General features: G+C 39.0%; 1 protein-coding gene across 9 annotated transcripts in view; it reads left to right on the forward strand.

The window, feature by feature from the left end:
• XRRA1 (X-ray radiation resistance associated 1) overlaps positions 1 to 19,879 on the forward strand; it is a 106,991-nt gene that overhangs the window by 38,405 nt on the left and 48,707 nt on the right. For 8 of the 9 annotated variants that reach the window (XR_003791561.1, XM_029209475.1, XM_029209473.1 and 5 more), the window contains 2 exons: positions 7,142 to 7,270; positions 8,018 to 8,235. The exons of the other annotated variant lie outside the window; for it this stretch is intronic. Coding sequence is in view for 7 of the 8 variants with exons in the window: in XM_029209475.1 (XP_029065308.1) it covers positions 7,142 to 7,270; positions 8,018 to 8,235 (347 nt within the window). In the remaining variant the exon portion in view is untranslated. The remainder of the gene's footprint in view (positions 1 to 7,141; positions 7,271 to 8,017; positions 8,236 to 19,879) is intronic. 9 annotated transcript variants of the gene reach the window in all.

The raw sequence follows: 19,879 nt of genomic DNA on the forward strand, positions 1-19,879 counted from the left end.
TTCCTGCCCATCAGCTCCAATCAACATGGTGTTCTGTGGAATACCAAAATAATCAAGATCCCTATGCAATAGATTATAATAGGGCTAAAGAGTTGGTGTAGCCCCCAGAGAAGAGAACAAAGGTATACTGCTGTCCCTGTCAGGCGAAAGCATATGGCTTCTGGTAGTTCTTGTTCATTGATAAAGAGAAAGAAACATCTGGCATGTCCTTAGCTGTATCACAAGTGTTAGGGGCTGTGTTGATGTGCTACAGTTAGAAGAGTCTACATATGGAACAGCAGCTGAAATTGGAATCACCACTTGATTGAGTTGATAGTAATCTACAGTAATTACTCAAGACCTGTCTTCTGTACAACCCAAATAAACAAGTTAAACAGGGATGTCATAGGACTCATTATCCTTATCCCTTTCCAGTGTTTAGTGTTTGCAGTAATCTCTGCAATTACCTCTGGGTTGTGGAATTATTTTTGGTTTACTGTTTTGGAAGCAAAATTCCTAGGGCTTCAATTTGGCCCCTCCTATTATAATAGCCCTTGCTTTTTTGGTCAGTAAAACAAGTGTGGTTATTCTGTCAGTTGCTTAGTATGTCTGTTTATACATTCAGGAACTGGGGATATAACCACACAGTAGGTTTGTGACTTCACTGGGTCCATTCACAGGCTAAATTTCCATTCTCCCATCAGATCTTCACAGTCCCCCACTTTGCATGGTGGGCCACCCATGCCTTTCATATCCCCAGACATTAACACCAATCTGTAGATATTTTCTAGTAACTAGTAATTCTTGAAAGTATTGTTCATTAGAACTTTCTGTAATGTTGGAAATGTTCTATATCTGCATTGTCCAGTATGGTAGCCACTAGTCATATTGAGCACTTGAAATGTGGTTGGTGTGACTGAGGAGCTGAATATTTCATTTTATTAAGTTTAATTAGTTTTAATTTAAATGTAAATAGTCAGGAACTGAATGAGAGACCATGACTCTCCCTTTGGGCAACTCAAATCACTTTTTTTTTCTCACCAGATCTAGAGTTTTTGGTTATATAGATCACCAATAATTCCAAATCGTCTTAATTCATTTACAGAAATTGGAGTTGGTTGAAGCTAGTCTTCAATCCCTGCAAGGAACACACTGTTTCTAGTTCACACTTCTTCCTAGGATTTAGTCCTCCACTGCCCTAACTTAAAACAGGGGCAGTTGATTAGGGCTCCCTTTCTGTGGCACACCCTGGACTCCAATTTTTGGCCTCCTGGGCTAACAAGGTTGTCAGAATCTCTGCTCAGCTTCTTAGCCTCTCACCCACTTCTGTAGTTAGCAGGGAGCCATAGGGGAAAAGTGGCCCCAAATGGTACATGAATCCCTTTGGGTTTCCTCCTTCTTCTAAATCTTGGTCCCCCAACTTTTCACAGCTTGTTAGTTCCCAGATGTCTTAAAGAAGATTATTTTTACTGTATATATTTTGTCTGGATTTTAGAATTTATACTTAGGGGAGAGTTGCCTCACGTTATTTAGTCTGCAGGACCCAGAGCTTTTCCATTTATTTTGGCCAGGTGCCTAGGTGCCTGGTATGGAACCATTTTAAAATAAACTAAACTAGCTGGATATTTTAGGAAACACTCTGACAATCCAAATTTGGGCTAGAGTTTTCAAGAGGACCAGGCTGCCCTCGCCCCTCCCCTTCTCTGTTCACTCCAAGGCAGTTTTCCCCTGGTTGTGGGATGAGGGGAATGGGTTTAGTTCTGGTTCACTCTCTCCTGAGGGTACCTCTCTTTAGGATCCCAGATTCATGTGGGGCGTCTCCAATTACATGCCTGCCTTTGTATAAGATCAGCAAATATCCTTAAGGCAAAAGTGGCTTCTTGTGCTCAGTTTCTGTCTCTGGAGTTTTAGATTTTGGCACACTACTTCCTTACTGTCTTTGCATCTCTTACATGGTTTTATTTATTTATTTTTAAAATTTTTATTGGAGTATAGTTGATTTACAATGTTGTGTTAGTTTCAGGTGTACCGCAAAGTGAATCAGTTATATGTATACACATACCCACTCTTTTTTAGATTCTTTCCCCATATAGGTCATTACAGAGTATTGAGTAGAGTTCCCTGTGCTATACAGTAGGTCCTTATTAGTTATCTATTTTACATATAGTAGTGTGTATATGTCAAGCCCAATCTCCCAATTTATCCCTCCCCCCTCCTTTCCCCCTTGGTAACCATAAGTTTGTTTCGCCATCTGTGACTCTGTTTCTGTTTTGTAAATAAGTTTATTTGTACTCTTTTTTTAGATTCCACATATAAATGATATCATATGATATTTGTCTTTCTCTGACGTACTTCACTCAGTATGGCAATCTCTAGGTCCATCCATGTTGCTGCAAATGGCATTATTTTGTTCTTTTCTATAGCTGAGTAATATTCCATTGTATATAAGTACCACGTCTTCTTTATCCATTTATCTGTCGATGGATATTTAGGTTTCTTCCATGTCCTGGCTGTTGTAAATAGTGCTGCAATGAACATTGGGGTGCATGTATCTTTCCAAAGTATGGTTTTTCTCTGGATATATGCCCAAGAGCAGGATTACTGGACCATATGGTAGCTCTAAATGATGGGTCTTTTTTCTTTTTGTACTTTATTCATCATTCTAGTTGTTTTCAAGTGGAAAGTCTTATCACATAAAATAAGGCAAGTCTCCACCACTCTGCACTTCCTAGTTCTTTACATATAAGAAAAGGAGAATAAATGTACTCCTGCTTACATCAGAGCATCAACTGAAATAATTATGCTTTGAAAGCGATGAGACTCCAGACAACTACTATTGTCATTTCCTCCCTGCACATCTGTCCACACTCAGTATGCTCTATGGATTCCCCTTTTCTGCCAATCTCTTAAATCTTGGTGGTCCCCCATTGTCCACTCTCAACCCACCGTTTTTCTTAATCTTTACAGTCTTTCTTAGTGGTCTCATCCCTTCCCAAGTCTTAGTTATTTCTCTACTTCACTTCTGTCTTCTGAGCTATACGCCCATGTATCCTGCTTATCATACCAAACTCATCAGACACATGCCCATGCCAACATCTCCTTCTGCGTCCCTGTCCTCAGTGGTGGGCACTGCTCTTCATCTGCTGTGCAGTTGTGCAGGCTAGAAACACGGTCAGCAGCCTGAATTCTTTCCTTCCTCACCTTGCACATCCATTCAGTCGCCAGATTCTGTGAATTGTACTTCCTAAATTTTTCTTAAACTTGCCCTTTTCTGTTACCCTCCTGTTTGGTGTCAGTCTCCAGTTTCTCACCTCCCAGTCCATCCTCACCATCAGCCAGAGTGATGTTTCTAAAATGCACATCTGATTCTATCACCGCCCTGCTTAAAGTCCTTCAGCAGCTTCCCAACATTCTAAACTCCATTAACATTGATTACAAGGCTTTTCATGACTTGACTCTGCCTACTTCTCCATCCTCTGTTCTCCTTTTTTCCATTTCACAACATACCTCATCTACTCTGAACTATTTATATCTCCATTTCCGGGTAGATCATGGTCTGTCTGGGTGAGTTAGGGGAATCATATTTGACCTACTCCATCTTTAGACTGCTCTCTTACTTGTTTTGACTGACAGCTGATACTTTGCCTCTCCCATTAGGCCTATTCCCTTTCCCCCTTGGACCTCAAGAGTCGGCTCTCAGGCTTGACCAGCACGGAGCAGAGGGGCATTGTGACCTCCTTTTTTCTCATCACTATCTTCCTAATAATGCCACTTGAAAGAGCACTAGCTTTTAGCAGCCACATCGTAAGTCCTTTCTTACACAAGCAAGCTGTTAAGCCAAGACTCCCGCATCCTGTGTTTGCATGGTGGGTTTTCTGTATCTTATCACAGAAGCTGAACTGAATTTGAACAAACATTAGTGTTTGCTAAATTTCGTCTTGTTTGGTATAGTCCTTGGTCTAGTCTGTTGAACAATAATTTTAGCCTAATCCAAAGTCTTACAATGTAAAGGAAAAGAAATCCTTTTCCATCATACAGATAGAGGGAGGAACTGACTAGGCCCAGAGATGCTTGACACCAACTAGAAATCACACAGCAAGCAAAGCAGCAGCACCACCAGAACCAGAGCCCAGGGCCTCTGATCCCCACTCCTATGCTTTTTCTAAAATGGGACACGAGTTCCCATTCCTGAATGGGAATCCAACCACTGGGGCATACTTCTACCTGCTAAAAAATTCCATTAAAGCTGTCAGATTTTAGGGGCTTCCCTGGTGGCGCAGTGGTTGAGAGTCCGCCTGCCGATGCAGGGGACACGGGTTCGTGCCCCAGTCCGGGAAGATCCCACATGCCGCAGAGTGGCTGGGCCCGTGAGCCATGGCCGCTGAGCCTGTGCGTCCGGAGCCTGTGCTCCCCAACGGGAGAGGCCACAACAGTGAGAGGCCCGCGTACCGGGAAAAAAAAAAAACAAAAAAAAAAACAGATTTTAAATCGTATCAATTCCTTTTGCCAAGAGAAGGTATAATAAAAATAGCACTACTCTGAACAGCTGGAAACCTCGGTTTCTCCATTACTGACAGACGCCTGCCACTTCAAAAAGCTCTTCTCCCAAAACTGCCACAGGAAAGGCTCACTGGGGGAGCCTGATGCTTTCCTGTGAAGCTTTGCATCTTGTCTTCCTCACCTACCTGTTGATGGCCCCCCTATTTTAAGACATCTATTTTAGAGACAGAATGAAACTTCTCTATGTTATAATTAGAGTTGAACTTTAAAAAGGTTTGTTTCAGGGCTTAAGAGGAATTTTTTGAAGGCTTATTTCTTAGCTGTTTCATATTCCACTGGAGTAAAATAAAGATTGGCCAGTTATTTATAAATCAACAGAGCTTCTGGGCACCGTCCTGTAATTGCTTTCAGGTAGATTAAAATGTCAGTGTATGAAAGTTGGTCCTTTCAGGAAGAGGAAAAGTCATCCATGACCCGGAAAAGTACCATGAACTAAAGGCTTCTTTCCTTCTCTGTTGAGTTTCTCTGGTCTTTGAACTTGAAGCCTCTTTCCCCACACCTTGCCGGGGCTCTTTCGGAAACCATATCTGACCTTTGCCTTTTTTTTAGTCAGAACTATCATGGTTATAATCTACAGAAATCCATCAATATTAGAGTAACAAAAAAGGAGGAATTTACTCTAAGAACAGTGGGGCATCTAACAGCCATGCCTTAGGGACATACTGAATGTAGGTCCTGAGCAGTGTGGAAGAGCCCAGAAGTTCTGTCTCTCAGCTTTCACATATGCTCATCTCTGTGACTTGCTCCATCTGTCTTTACAGGTGAGCACCTGTCTCTCTCTGGGCCCCGTGATGGGCCACACATGACTGGCCAGAGCTCCTAAAAATATTACAGCTCCAGCCACAAAGCAATGATTTTTCTCCGGTTCCTCTCCCTCTCTCGCAGTTCTTAAGAACATGGCAAACTCCCTCTCCATTCTTTTTTTTTTTTCGGCCACGCCATGCAGCTTATGGGATTTTAGTTTCCCAACCAGAGATCAAGCCTAGGCCCTCAGCAGTGAGAGCATGGAGTCTTAACCCTTACCTGCTGGACTGCCAGGGAATTCCCTCCCGCTCCATTCTTCATGGTTTAGCTTAAACACTGCCTTCCCTGAGTCCTCCACACCGGGGTCGGTGACTCCCATCACGCTTCATGCCTGCCTCTGCTGTGGCATTTGTCTCAGTGTGTGCTGTGCATCCACCTCCTCCACGAGACTCTAATAAGCACCTTGAGAGGGGGATGTGTTCCTTTTCTCTTTGTATTCCCAGTCCCTGGCTCCACAAATACGTGTTGAAGAAATTCATGAATGTGAATGAATGAATGAATGACTACACGGCTGGCTATATGCTGTCTTGAAATTCATCTTTGAGATATTCCTGCCTTTAGGTGTACTCTTACAGTCTTTTGGACTTTTGAACTCATTGCCTACCTTTGTCAAGTTCTCTCTAGCCCAGCCAACAGCTACCGTTCCACTTCCCCACCCTTTAATCCACAGAGAGCTTGAAGATGTGATGTGAGAGGCGGGTGCTGCTGTGGAAAGGGCCTGGGGTTTGGAGTTGAGTTTGAGCTCTACCACTTTCTGGCTGTGAGATTTTGGGCAAGGGACTCTTGAGTTTGAATTTCTTCATCTGAAAAGGAGATGGATAACACCAGTCCTTCTCAGTGCTATTCTAAGATGACATGTATAAAACAGCTAACAATTCCAGGAATGCAGTAGGCTCAGAAGAAAGGCTGCTTTCCTGTCCTCTTATTGTAGGCACATCTGTGATTTACATATGTGTATGTGTGTTTTGTGACTGGATATCCCTATGTGTTTTCGTGTATACAGAGGATGGAGTTGGAGGGAGGAATGAAAACACGATGTGAGTCATCTGCCTTTCACGTGCTTAAAAATAAATACCTAGGCCTCATCCACCTGGGGACACAAATGAGGTCACATCATTGATGGTAGTACCACCATCAATGATGCCACCACTTCCTGCCCCACCTGTGTGATTCAGGACCTCAGCCTGTTAAATCCCACTCTCAAGTGTTTCTGGGAATCCTCAGAGAGTTTGAATTTAAGAAAAGACTTCCCAATTCCATACTGATGTGTGCACTTTACCAAGTCACTTTAGAGGAGAGCCTCACTGTGGTTAGGGATGGTGCCCTTCATCCATCGTACCTTACCCCACTTAATCTCTGCCAAGGGCATTGTCTCCTGGTACTTCCGTGGTTATCACTTCTTGGGGTGACACAGCATACTTGGGAGTCTGCCCTGACCCAAAATTGTGTAGTGTTGTTCCTACAGAATGCTTCCCCTAACTCTGTCACCCTGGTGTTTTCCATGATCATTACTAGTGCCCCTCCATCCTGCTGCAAACTGGTCTCACTGAGTCCATCAGTGAATATGTGCAACCTTTCTCCATACAAAAGATTGTATGTGTGAGTGGGGTTTGGGGAAGGGGGTCAGTTGAAGAGGGAATTACACCTTTTGGTCCCTCACTGCGGAGACCACTCTTGGGCAGTAGAGTTCCCAAGCTGGTTAGGCCTCTTGATTGATTTCCTATCCTCCATTTCTTCCTGGGAGTGGTAGAGCTTGTCCCCTGCCCTTGTTCATTACCCAAGGTCTTTGCACCCACAGGGAGGCATATGTAACATCGCTGACCAGCAAGAGGTACATCCTGAGGTTCCCGGCGCTAGAGACACTGATGCTGGATGACAACAAACTCTCCAACCCCAATTGCTTTGCCAGCCTGGCCGGGCTCAGGAGGTAAAGCTAGAAGCCTCTCTCTGCAGGGCCCTCTATAACCCCCAGCCTTTCTCACATCTTGAGTGCTGCTCTGGAAGCCAAAATGCCTGGGTTTAAATCCCAGCTCCATCACTTATCTCTGCTGTGTGGCCATGAGTAAGTCATCTCCCCTCTGAGCTTTAGCTCAAGCCGAAAAGTGAGGCATCAGTAAAGATATTTCTGATCATGTGACTGAATTAGAAGCAGTAAAGAGAAAGGAGGGTAGAAGGAGATATGGGATCCTGACCCTAATAGAGGAGCCAAAAAAAAAAAAAAAAAGAGTCAGAATCAGAAAGGTAAGTTAAACTCTGAGCTCTACCTGTAGTTGGCCCTCTGTATCTGGGTTTTGCGTCCACAGATTCAACCAACGTAGAACCCACAGATATGGAGGGCTGACTATATTTGGTTAAAGTAATGAAATGCTGGCATTTAAATGCTTAAGTTTTAGATCCCTGGAAAATTTACTTTGGATTCAAATACCATTACTGAACACTACTTTACATATTGTCTCATTTAATCTTCACAAGACCCTTGAAAAGTTAATAAATACTATCCCCATTTTAGAGATAGGGACATTGAGGCCCAGAGAGGGTAAGTCACTGGCTCAAGGTCACCCAAGAGGAGTAACTGTCGAAGTCTGATTCCATGTTCTTTCCCTAAAGTTGCTTGGTAAATGTCCCTGAGGTATCATTACTGCTGTGATTCTGTATTCACTTTCCTTAATTGAAGACTGAAGAAGTTAAGCCTGGACCAAAACAAGATTTTCCGGATCCCGTACCTACAGCAGGTTCAGCTCCAAAATGGGTCTGGAGACTGGGTTGGAGGCAGGGGGAGTCCCAGGAAAGAGCACCAATCTATGCTGCAGCCCAAGTCGTGTATATTTGAGGCTTCGGATGACCAACTGGATTATACTGTACTGCCCGTGAAAAAGGATGTTGACCGGACAGGTTAGTGATACCACTTGTTGCAGATGCTAGCCCCATGGGGTGATAAGCTTCCAAGAGTTTATTCTGAGAGTCTGTGGCTCCCTGAGGAGCTGCTGCTTTTCAACTGCTGAGCCAGGGGAGATCGCAGTCCTACATGAACTATTTGTATAACTTCCTAACTGGTTCTGTCAGTCAAGATGCTTTTACAACCCAGTTACAAGTGGATTTTTTCCTTTTTATCTCAAATAACAAGAAACTGAGAAGTAAGGCTTTCCAGAGATGGTTAATTCTGGGGTGCATTGATATTCTCAAGGGGCTCAGGCTCTTTCCATCCTCTCCTCTCCATCCTTGGCCTGCTTGCTTGTCCTTCTTGCTTGTTCTTTTAGGCTGGTTCCCATTGAGGTCTCAAGGTTGCTACCACAGTCCCAAGAATCACATCCAGATGGCAACATTTGGAGGCAGAAAATGAAAGAAACGTTACCTTTATTATAAACCAAAATCCCTTTAATGCATGAGTGTATTTGTGGATTACATTTTCTGCTCCACTGATCTAATTAATTCTCTATTACTGTGCCAATACCACACTGTTTTTCCTTAACATTTATTTTAAATTGAGGAATAATTTACATAGAGTAAAATACAGAAATCTTGTGCAGAGCTTGAGTTTTTACATATATATACTCTTTTAACTATCACCCATATTACAATATAGAACGTTTTCAACATCCCATGTGGTAACCTCCCAATCAGTATCTCCTCTAAGAATAACCACTGTTCTGACTTCTGTCAACACAGATGAGTTTCGCCTGATTTGAAATTCATGTATCACTCAACGTTAAATCTGTGGGATTCATTCATGTTGTTGCCTATGTCAGTGGTTCACTCTTTTTTTTTCTCTTATTTATTCCATTTATACCACAATTTATTTACACTTTTTACTGTTGATAGACATTTTGGTTATTTCTATTTGGGAGCTATTATGGATAAAGCTGCTGTGAACATTTTTTTACACATCTTTTGGTGGACATAAGCACTTGCTTCTGTTGGGTATATACCCAGGAGTGGAATTGCTGAGCCTCAGAATGTAAAATTTGTTTAGCATTAGTGGATACTGCCAAATACTTTTCCAGTGGGGTTGTAGCAGTTGTCAATCCCATATTAATGCAAGAGATTTCCAGTTATTCCATATCCTCACAAATACTTGGTACCATCAGTCTTTTTCATTTTACTGGTTTTGGTAGATAGGTAGTGATATCTCATTGTGGTTTTGATTTGCATTTCTCAAGTGACTAATGATGTTGAATACCTTTTTATGTTTATTGGTCACTTTGATATCCTCTTTTGGAAGTGCTTATTCGCCTCTTGCCTGTATTTAAATTGGATTGTGTATCCTTTTTGTTGTTGTTGTTGATTTGAGTCCTTTATGTATCCTGGATACAAGTTCCTGGTAGATCCATATATCACAAAAATCTTTTCTCAGTCTGTGACTTGCTTTTTCATATTACTGGTGAATTTTGGTGAACAGAAGTTCTTAATTTTAATGAAATCCAATTCATCAATCTTTATAGTTAGTGCTTTCTATTTCCTGATCAAGACTTTTTTGCATGTCTCCAGTCATGAAGATATTTTTCTATATTTCCTTCTAGAAGCTTGATTATTTTAGTTTTTACATTTGGTCTATGATCTATCTAGAATTAATTTTTGTTTATAGTGTGAGGTAGAGTCAAAGTTAACTCTTTTATATGGATATCTGATTGACCCAGCACCATTTGTTGAAAAGACTATATAATTTTCTCCACTGAGTTGTTGGGGAGGCATTGTGGTAAGGTGGTGACAGTGTATGTATCTAAAAGACTGTAGCTTTGTAACAAGTTTTGACAACTGATGGTGAAATTCTACAGCTGTGATGTTATTCTTCAAAATTGCTACAGGTATTGTAAGACCTTTGCATAAACAGTATGCAAATTCTATGCAAATTTTAGAATCAGCTTATCAACTTCCAAACAAAATCCTGCTAGGATTTTGATTGGAATTGCATTGAACCTACAGACCAATTTGGAGAGAATTGCCTCATTAAAATAATATATCCTACCATTTTTTAGATCTTTTAAAATTCTTCTCAACAATGCTTTGTAGGCTTCAATGGCAAGGTTATGTGTATCTTTCATTAGATTTATTCCTAGGTATTTGGTCTTCTTTATGCTATCATCAATGGTATTGCTTTTTTATATTTCATTTCCAATATTGAACATGTACCCAGTAACCTTTCTAAATTCACTTATCACTTTTAGTCATTTGCAGGTTCTTTCGGATTACCTATGTTCACGATCATGACGTTTACAGATAATGACCATTTCATTTATTCTCTACCAATCTTATGCCTCTTATGCCTTTTTATTTTTTTATTTCACTGGCTAAGACTTCTAGTACGATGTTGAGAGAAGTGGTGATAGTGGACATCCTTGTGTTGTTCCCAGCCTCAGGGGGAAACTGTTCAGTATTTCAAAATTATGAGTTAGCTGTAGATATTTTTGTAAATGCCTTTTATCAGATTAAAGAAATTTCTTTGTTTTCCTAGTTTGCTGACAGTGTTTATTATGCATGGGTATTGAATTTTGTCAAATGCTTTTTCTGCATCTATTGAGACAATCATGTGATTTTTCTTTAATCTATTAATAGGGTTCCTTACACTGATTTTTTTTTAAGTTCAGTTAATATCTGTCACCATACCTAGTTACAAAAAAATTTTTTTCATGTAATGAGAACTTTCAAGATCCACTCTCCTAGCTACTTTCAAATACACAATACAGTATTGTTAACTATAGTCACCGCGCTATATTCATTACATTCCCATATATAACTGGGAGTTTGTACCTTTTCACCCCCTTCACCCATTTCGCCCACCCCCCCACCCCCTGCCTCAGGCAGCCACTAGTCTGTTCTTTATATCCATGAGCTCAATTTTTTTGTTTTGGTTTGGGTTGGTTTTTGTGTTTTTCTTTAGATTCCACATTTAAGAGAGATCATATGGTATTTATCTTTTTCTGTCTGGCTTATTTCACTTTACATAATGCCTTCAGGGCCTAACCATGTTGTTGCAAATGGCAAGGTATCATTCTTTTTTACAGCTGAATAATTTACATATGTGTGTATGTGTACATATATATAAAATCACATTTTCCTTATCCATTCGTCCATCGATGGACACTTAGGTTGTTTCTGTGTCTTGGCTATTGTAAATGATGCTGCAATGAACATAAGGGTGCATTTTATTTTCTTTGGGTAAATACCCAGAAGTGGAACTTCTGGATCATATTGTAGTTCTGTTTTCAGTTTTTTTGATGAACCTCCATACTGTTTTCCATAATAGCTGCACCAATTTACATTCCCACCAACAGTGAACAACAGTTCCCTTTTCTCCACATCCTCGCCAACACTTGTTATTTCTTTTCTTTTTGATAACAGCCATTCTGACAGGTGTGAGGTAATATCTCATTGTGGTTTTGATTTGCTTCTCCTTGATGATTAGTGATGTTGAGCATATTTTCATGTACCTATAGGCCATTTGCATGTCTTCTTTGGAAAGATGTCTATTCATATCCTCTAGATTGTTTTTTTGCTATTGAGTTTTCTGAGTTTTTTTAAAATATATTTTTGGATAGTAACCCCTTGTCCAGATATAGAATTTAAAAATATGTTCTCCCATTCAGTAGGTTGTCTTTTCATTTTGTTGATGGTTCCCTTTGCTGTGCAAAAGCTTTTTAGTTTGATATAATCCCACCTGTTTATTTTATATCAATTTTTGAATGTTGAACCAGACTTGCATTCCCAGGATAAACCCCACTTGGTCATGATTTAACTTGCTGATTGATATTTTGTCAAGGATTTTAAAATCTATGTTCAGGAGATATGTGGGTATATTATTTTCTTTTGTTATAATGTTCTTGTCAGGATTTACAGTCAGAGTTATGTTTGCCTCATAAAATGCATTTGGAGAAATATTCACTGTTTTTCTGTTGCTTGGGAAAGTTTGTATAAGATTGAGATTATATCTTCCTTAAATTTTGGAAGAATTCACCATGAAGCCATCTGAGCCTGGGTTTTCCTTTGTGGGAAGAGGTTGGAATTATTAAAATTCAGAAGCTTGGAAGAGAAGCACTTTAGAGCTTGGCTGCTGGTGTCTCTGAGCTCAGAGGGGCCTCATGGAGCTGAGACCCCAAATCTCTGCAAGGAGGAGACTGACTGGCTGGTGCTGATATCCCTGAAGCTGGTTTATAAAGGTTGGAAAACTGCAAACTGGATTCAGCTGCTGCTGTGGAGAGACTTGCTGAAACTCTCATGAAGTGACATTACTCCAGCGACATTCATATCACAAGCAGTCGGGAAACCCATGGGAAGCAGACTGGTGGAAGCAAGCCTCTTCTTCCTCTTCCAGCTTTGCAGTCTTCCTCTAGCCCCAACCCCTATTGTCAGAGTCTAACAGGAAAGCAACTGGCAAAGCAGAAAAATGGTTTTCAGAACCCCAGCTCCAACACCCCAAAGCAGAATAGAGAAGGGTGGGTTTGGCAGTAAAAAATAATAGCTTAATAATTGGCACAATTATGTTATTCAGATTTTCCCCAAGATTATTTTTGTGTCTACTTGGTTCGTTAACTTTGGAAACAGGTATATTAAAGTCTCTTACCACTATTGTGGGTTTGTCAGTATCTCCTATGTTTCTGGCGCTTTTTATTATTAAATTGGTTCAGTTCCATTATGAGGATCATGACTATTACCTAGCACATTGTATCTTTTAATCACTGTAAAATACTCCACCTTATCTTAATACTTTTGGCCTCAGCCTGGGCCTCCATTTTGTTTGATATGAACACTTATTTTGTAATATCTTAAAAACAATATAACCCTCCTATTTTCCCCAATATGGGCCTTTTTTTAATAGAAGAATTTAACTCACATTGTGATTATTGATGTTTTGATTTATTTCTATCATCAGTAGTGTATATTTTCTTTTTTAAACGTTTAATATACTTTATTTTCCTTTTTTAAATTAAAATATAGTTGATTTACAATATTGTATTAGTTTCAGGTGTACATCAGAGTGATTCAGTTATACATATATATGTATATCTCTATATTCTTTTTTCCTGATTCTTTTCCATTTTATTTTATTACAAGATAGTGAAAATAGTTCCCTGCGCTATACAGTAAATCCTTGTTGTTTATCTATAGTGGTATGCATCTGTTAATCCCATACTCCCAATTATGCCTCTCCCTTCTTCCCCTTTGGTAACCATGAGTTTGTTTTCTATATCTTTGAGTCTGTTTCTGTTTTGTAATTAAGTTCATTTATACTATTTTTTAGGTTCCACATATAAGTGATACCATATATTTGTCTTTCTCTGTCTGACTTACTTCACTTAGTATAATCTGTAGGTCCGTGTGTGTTGTTGCAAATGGCATTATTTCATTCTTTTTTTATGGCTGAGTAGTATTCTATTTGTGTGTATCACATCTTCTTTATCCATTCATCTGTTTATGGACACTTAGGTTGCTTCCATGTCATGGCTATTGTAAATAGTGCATCCATGAACGTTGAGGGTGCATGTTTCACTTTGAATTAGAGTTTTCATCTTTTCTGAATATATGCCCAAGAGCGGGATTGCTGTATCATATGGTAACTCCATTTTTAGTTTTTAAGGAACCTCCATACTGTTTTCCATAGTGGCTGCACCAATTTACATTCCTGCCAACAGTGTACAAGGGTTCCCTTTTCTCCACACCTGCTCCAGCATTTATTATTTGTAGACTTTTAGATGATGGCCCTTCTGATTGGTGTGAGGTGATACCTTATTGTAGTTTTGATTTGCATTTCTCTAATAATTAGCAATGTTGAACATCTTTTCATGTGCCTGTTGGCCACCTGTATGTCTTCAATGGAGAATGTCTATTTACGCCTTCTGCCCATTTTTTTGATTGGGTTGTTTATTTTTTGTTATTGAGTTGTATGAGCTGTTTGTATATTGTGGATATTAACCCATTGTCAGTTGCATCATTTGCAAGTATGTTCTCCCATTCTGTATGTTGTCTTTTTGTTTTGTTTTATGGTTTCCTTTGCTGTGCAAAAGCTTGCAGTTTGATTAGGTCCCATTTGTTTATTTTTGCTTTTATTTCTATTGCCTTGGAAGACTGACCTAAGAAAACATTGCTATGATTTATGTCAGAGATTGTTTTGCCTATGTTCTCTTTTAGGAGTTTTATGGTGTCATGTCTTATATTTAAGTCTTTAAGTCATCTTAAGTTTATTTTTGTGTATTGTGTGAGGGAGTGTTCTAACTTCATTGCTTTACATGTGGCTGTCCAGCTTTCCCAACACAATTTGCCAAAGAGACTTTCTTTTCTCTATTGTATGTTCTTGCCTCCTTTGTCAAAGATTAATTGACCATAGGTGTGTGGGTTTATTTCTGGGCTCTCTATTCTGTTCCATTGATTTATATGTCTGTTTTTGTGCCATACCATGCTGTTTTGATTACTACAGCTTTGTAGTATTGTCTGAAGTCTGGGAGCCTTATTCCTCCAACTTTGTTCTTTTTTCCTCAGGATTGCTGTGGCAACTTTGGGTCTTTTATGGTTCTATATAAATTTTAAGACTATTTGTTCTAGTTCTGTAAAATATGTCATGGGTAATTTGATAGGGATCGCATTAAACTGTAGATTGCTTTGGATAGTATGGCCATTTTAACAACATTCATTCTTCCCATCCAAGAGCGTGGTATATCTTTCCATTTCTTTAAATCATCTTCATTTCCTTTATCAATGTTTTATAGTTCTCAGCATATAAGTCTTTCACCTCCTTGGTCATGTTTATTCCTAAGTATTTTATTCTTTGTGATGTGATTTTAAAAGGGATCTTTTTTACTTTCTCTTTCTGATATCTCATTGTTAGTGTAAAGAATTGCAACTGATATCTGTATGTTAATCTTGTATCCTGCTACTTTGCTGAATTCATTTATCAGATCTAGTAGTTTTTGTGTGGAGTCTTTAGGGTTTTCTATGTATAGTATAATGTCATCTGCATATAATGACAAGTTTACCTCTTCCCTTCCAGTTTATTTATTTATTTTTAATATTTATTTATTATTTTTTTTATTTTGGCTGTGCTGGGTCTTAGTTGTGGCACGTGGGATCTTTTTTTTTTTTTTAGTTTCAGCATGCAGTCTTCTTAGTTGTGGCATGCCGACTCTTAGTTGCGGCATGCATGTGGGATCTAGTTCCCTGACCAGGGATCAAACCTGGGCCCCCTGCATTGGGAGCGTGGAGTCTTATCCACTAGACCACTGGGGAAGTCCCTCCCTTCCCATTTAGATACTTTTTCTTTCTTTTTCTTATCTGATTGCTGTGGCTAGGACTTCCAATACTGTGTTGAATAGAAGTGGTGAGAGTGGGCATCCTTGTCTTATTCGAGATTTTAGCTGGAAGGCTTCCAGCTTTTCACAGTTGAGTATTATGTTGGCTATAGGTTTGTCATAAATAGCTTTTATTAATTTGAGATACGTTCTCTCTATACCCACTTTTGGTGAGAGTTTTTATCATGAATGGATGCTGAATTTTATCAAATGCTTTTTCTGCATCTATTGAAATGACTGTGTGGTTATTGTCATTTCTTTTGTTGAAGTGGTGTATCACATTGACTTGCGTATGTTGAACCATCCTTGAAACCCTGGGATGAATCCAACTTGATTGTGGTGTGTGATCTTTTTTATGTGTGGTTGGATTCTGTTTGCTAATATTTTGTTGAGGATTTTAGCATCTGTATTCATCAGAGATATTGGCCTGTAATTTTCTTTTTTGGTAGTGTCTTTGTCTGTTTTTGGTATAAGGATGATGGTGGCTTCAAAGAATGACTTTGGGAGTGTTCCCTTTTCTTCAGTCTTTTGGAAGAGTTTGAGAAGGATAGGTATAAGTTCTTCTTTGTATCTTTGGGAGAATTCCCTAGTGAAGCCATCCAGTCCTAAACTTTTGTTTGTAGGGAGTTTTTGTTTTTGTTATTTTTTTTAAATTACAGATTCTGTTTCACTTCTAGTGATCAGTCTGTTTAGATTGTTTCTTTTTGATTCAGTTTTGGTAGGCTGTATGTTTCTAGAAATTTGTCCATTTCTTTTAAGTTGTCCATTTTTTGGCATATATGTGTTCATAATACCTTCTTATGAAATTCATATTTCTGTGGAATTGGTTGTTATTTCTGCTCTTTCATTTCTTATTTTATTTATTTGGGTCCACTCTTCTTGGTGAGCCTGGCCACAGGTTTGTCGATTTTGTTTGTCCTTTCAAAAAAAACAGCTCTTGGTTTTATTGATATTTTTTCTATTCCTTTTTTATTTTATTTATTTCCTCTCTGATCTTTGTTATTTTCTTTCTTCTGCTGACTTTAGGTTTTGTTGGTTTTTATCTAATTCTTTTAGGTTGTAGGTTAGGTTGTCTGTTTGGGATTTTTCTTGTTTTTTTTTTTTTTATTGGAGTATAATTGCTTTATTAGTTTCTGCTTTACAACAAAATGAATCAGTTATACGTATACATATGTTCCCATATCTCTTCCCTCTTGCGTCTCCCTCCTTCCCAGCCTCCCTATCCCACCCCACCAGGCGGTCACAAAGCACCGAGCTGATCTCCCTGTGCTATGCGGCTGCTTCCCACTAGCTATCTACCTTACATTTGGTAGTGTATATATGTCCATGACTCTCTCGCTTTGTCACAGCTCACCCTTTCCCCTCCCCATACCCTCAAGTCCGTTCTCTAGTAGGACTGTGTCTTTATTCCTGTCTTACTCCTAGGTTCTTCATGAAATTTTTTTTTCTTAAATTCCATGTATATGTGTTAGCATACAGTATTTGACTTTCTCTTTCTGACTTACTTCACTCCGTATGGCAGACTCTACGTCTATCCACCTCAGTACAAATAGCTCAATTTTGTTTCTTTTTATGGCTGAGTAATATTCCATTGTATATATGTGCCACATCTTCTTTATCCATTCACCCGATGATGGACACTTAGGTTGTTTCCATCTCTCGGCTATTGTAAATAGAGCTGCAGTGAACATTTTGGTACATGACTCTTTTTGAATTATGGTTTTCTCAGGGTATATGCCCAGTAGTGGGATTGCTGGGTCATATGGTAGTTCTATTTGTAGTTTTTTAAGAAACCTCCATACTGTTCTCCATAGTGGCGGTACCAATTCACATTTCCACCAGCAGTGCAAGAGTGTTCCCTTTTCTCCACACCCGCTCCAACATTTATTGTTTCTAGATTTTTTTGATGATGGCCATTCTGACTGGTGTGAGATGATATCTCATTGTAGTTTTGATTTGCATTTCTCTAATGATTAATGATGTTGAGCATTCTTTCATGTGTTTGTTGGCATTCTGTATATCTTCTTTGGAGAAATGTCTATTTAGGTCTTCTGCCCATTTTTGGATTGGGTTGTTTGTTTTTTTGTTATTGAGCTGCATGAGCTGCTTGTAAATTTTGGAAATTAATCCTTTGTCAGTTGCTTCATTTTCAAATATTTTCTCCCATTCTGAGGGTTGTCTTTTGGTCTTGTTTATGGTTTCCTTTGCTGTGCAAAAGCTTTGAAGTTTCATTAGGTCCCATTTGTTTATTTTTGTTTTTATTTCCATTTCTCTAGGAGGTGGGTCAAAAAGGATCTTGCTGTGATTTATGTCATAGAGTGTTCTTCCTATGTTTTCCTCTAAGAGTTTGATAGTTTCTGGCCTTACATTTAGGTCTTTCATCCATTTTGAGCTTATTTTTGTGTATGGTGTTAGGGAGTGATCTAATCTCATACTTTTACATGTACCTGTCCAGTTTTCCCAGCACCACTTATTGAAGAGGCTGTCCTGTCTCCACTGTACATTCCTGCCTCCTTTATCAAAGATAAGGTGACCATATGTGCGTGGGTTTATCTCTGGGCTTTCTGTCCTGTTCCATTGATCTATCTTTCTGTTTTTGTGCCAGTACCATACTGTCTTGATTACTGTAGCTTTGTAGTATAGTCTGAAGTCAGGGAGCCTGATTCCTCCAGGTCCATTTTTCGTTCTCAAGATTGCTTTGGCTATTCGGGGTCTTTTGTGTTTCCATACAAATTGTGAAAGTTTTTGTTCTAGTTCTGTGAAAAATGCCAGTGGCAGTTTGATAGGGATTGCATTGAATCTGTAGATTGCTTTGGGTAGTAGAGTCATTTTCACAATGTTGATTCTTCCAATCCAAGAGCATGGTATATCTCTCCATCTATTTGTATCATCTTTAATTTCTTTCATCAGTGTCTTATAATTTTTTGCATACAGGTCTTTTGTCTCCTTAGGTAGGTTTATTCCTAGATATTTTATTCTTTTTGTTGCAATGGTAAATGGGAGTGTTTTCTTGATTTCAGTTTCAGATTTTTCATCATTAGTGTATAGGAATGCCAGAGATTTCTGTGCATTAATTTTGTATCCTGCAACTTTACCAAATTCGTTGATTACCTTTAGTAGTTTTCTGGTAGCATCTTTAGGATTCTCTATGTATAGTATCATGTCTTCTGCAAATAGTGACAGCTTTACTTCTTCTTTTCTGATTTGGATTCCTTTTATTTCCTTTTCTTCTCTGATTGCTGTGGCTAAAACTTCCAAAGCTATGTTGAATAAGAGTGGTGAGAGTGGGCAACCTTGCCTTGTTCCTGATCTTAGTGGAAATGCTTTCAGTTTTTCACCATTGAGGATGATGTTGCCTGAGGGTTTGTCGTATATGGCCTTTATTATGTTGAGGAAAGTTCCCTCTATGCCTACTTTCTGCAGGGTTTTTATCACAAATGGGTGTTGAATTTTGTCGAAAGCTTTCTCTGCATCTATTGAGATGATCATATGGTTTTTCTCCTTCAATTTGTTAATATGGTATATCACGTTGATTGATTTGCGTATATTGAAGAATCCTTGCATTCCTGGAATAAACCCCACTTGATCATGGTGTATGATCCGTTTAATGTGCTGTTGGATTCTGTTTGCTAGTATTTTGTTGAGGAGTTTTGCATCTATGTTCATCAGTGATACTGGCCTCTAGTCTTCTTTCTTTGTGACATCCTTGTCTGGTTTTGGTATCAGGGTGATGGTGGCCTCGTAGAATGAGTTTGGGAGTGTTCCTCCCTCTGCTATATTTTGGAAGAGTTTGAGAAGGATAGGTGTTAGCTCTTCTCTAAATGTTTGATAGAATTCGCCTGTGAAGCCATCTGGTCCTGGGCTTTTGTTTGTTGGAAGATTTTTAATCACAGTTTCAATTTCAGTGCTTGTGATTGGTCTGTTCATATTTTCTATTTCTTCCTGATTCAGTCTTGGCAGGTTGTGCCTTTCTAAGAATTTGTCCATTTCTTCCAGGTTGTCCATTTTATTGGCATAGAGTTGCTTGTAGTAATGTCTCATGATCTTTTGTATTTCTGCAGTGTCAGTTGTTACTTCTCCTTTTTCATTTCTAATTCTATTGATGTGAGTCTTCTCCCTTTTTTTCTTGATGAGTCTGGCTAATGGTTTATCAATTTTATTTATCTTCTCAAAGCACCAGCATTTAGTTTTATTGATCTTGCTATCGTTTCCTTCATTTCTTTTTCATTTATTTCTGATCTGATTTTTATGATTTCTTTCCT

This window comes from Monodon monoceros, unplaced genomic scaffold (assembly GCF_005190385.1).
Source record: "Monodon monoceros isolate NGI ecotype Baffin Bay Population unplaced genomic scaffold, NGI_Narwhal_1 Super_Scaffold_7, whole genome shotgun sequence".
NCBI lineage: Eukaryota > Metazoa > Chordata > Mammalia > Artiodactyla > Monodontidae > Monodon > Monodon monoceros.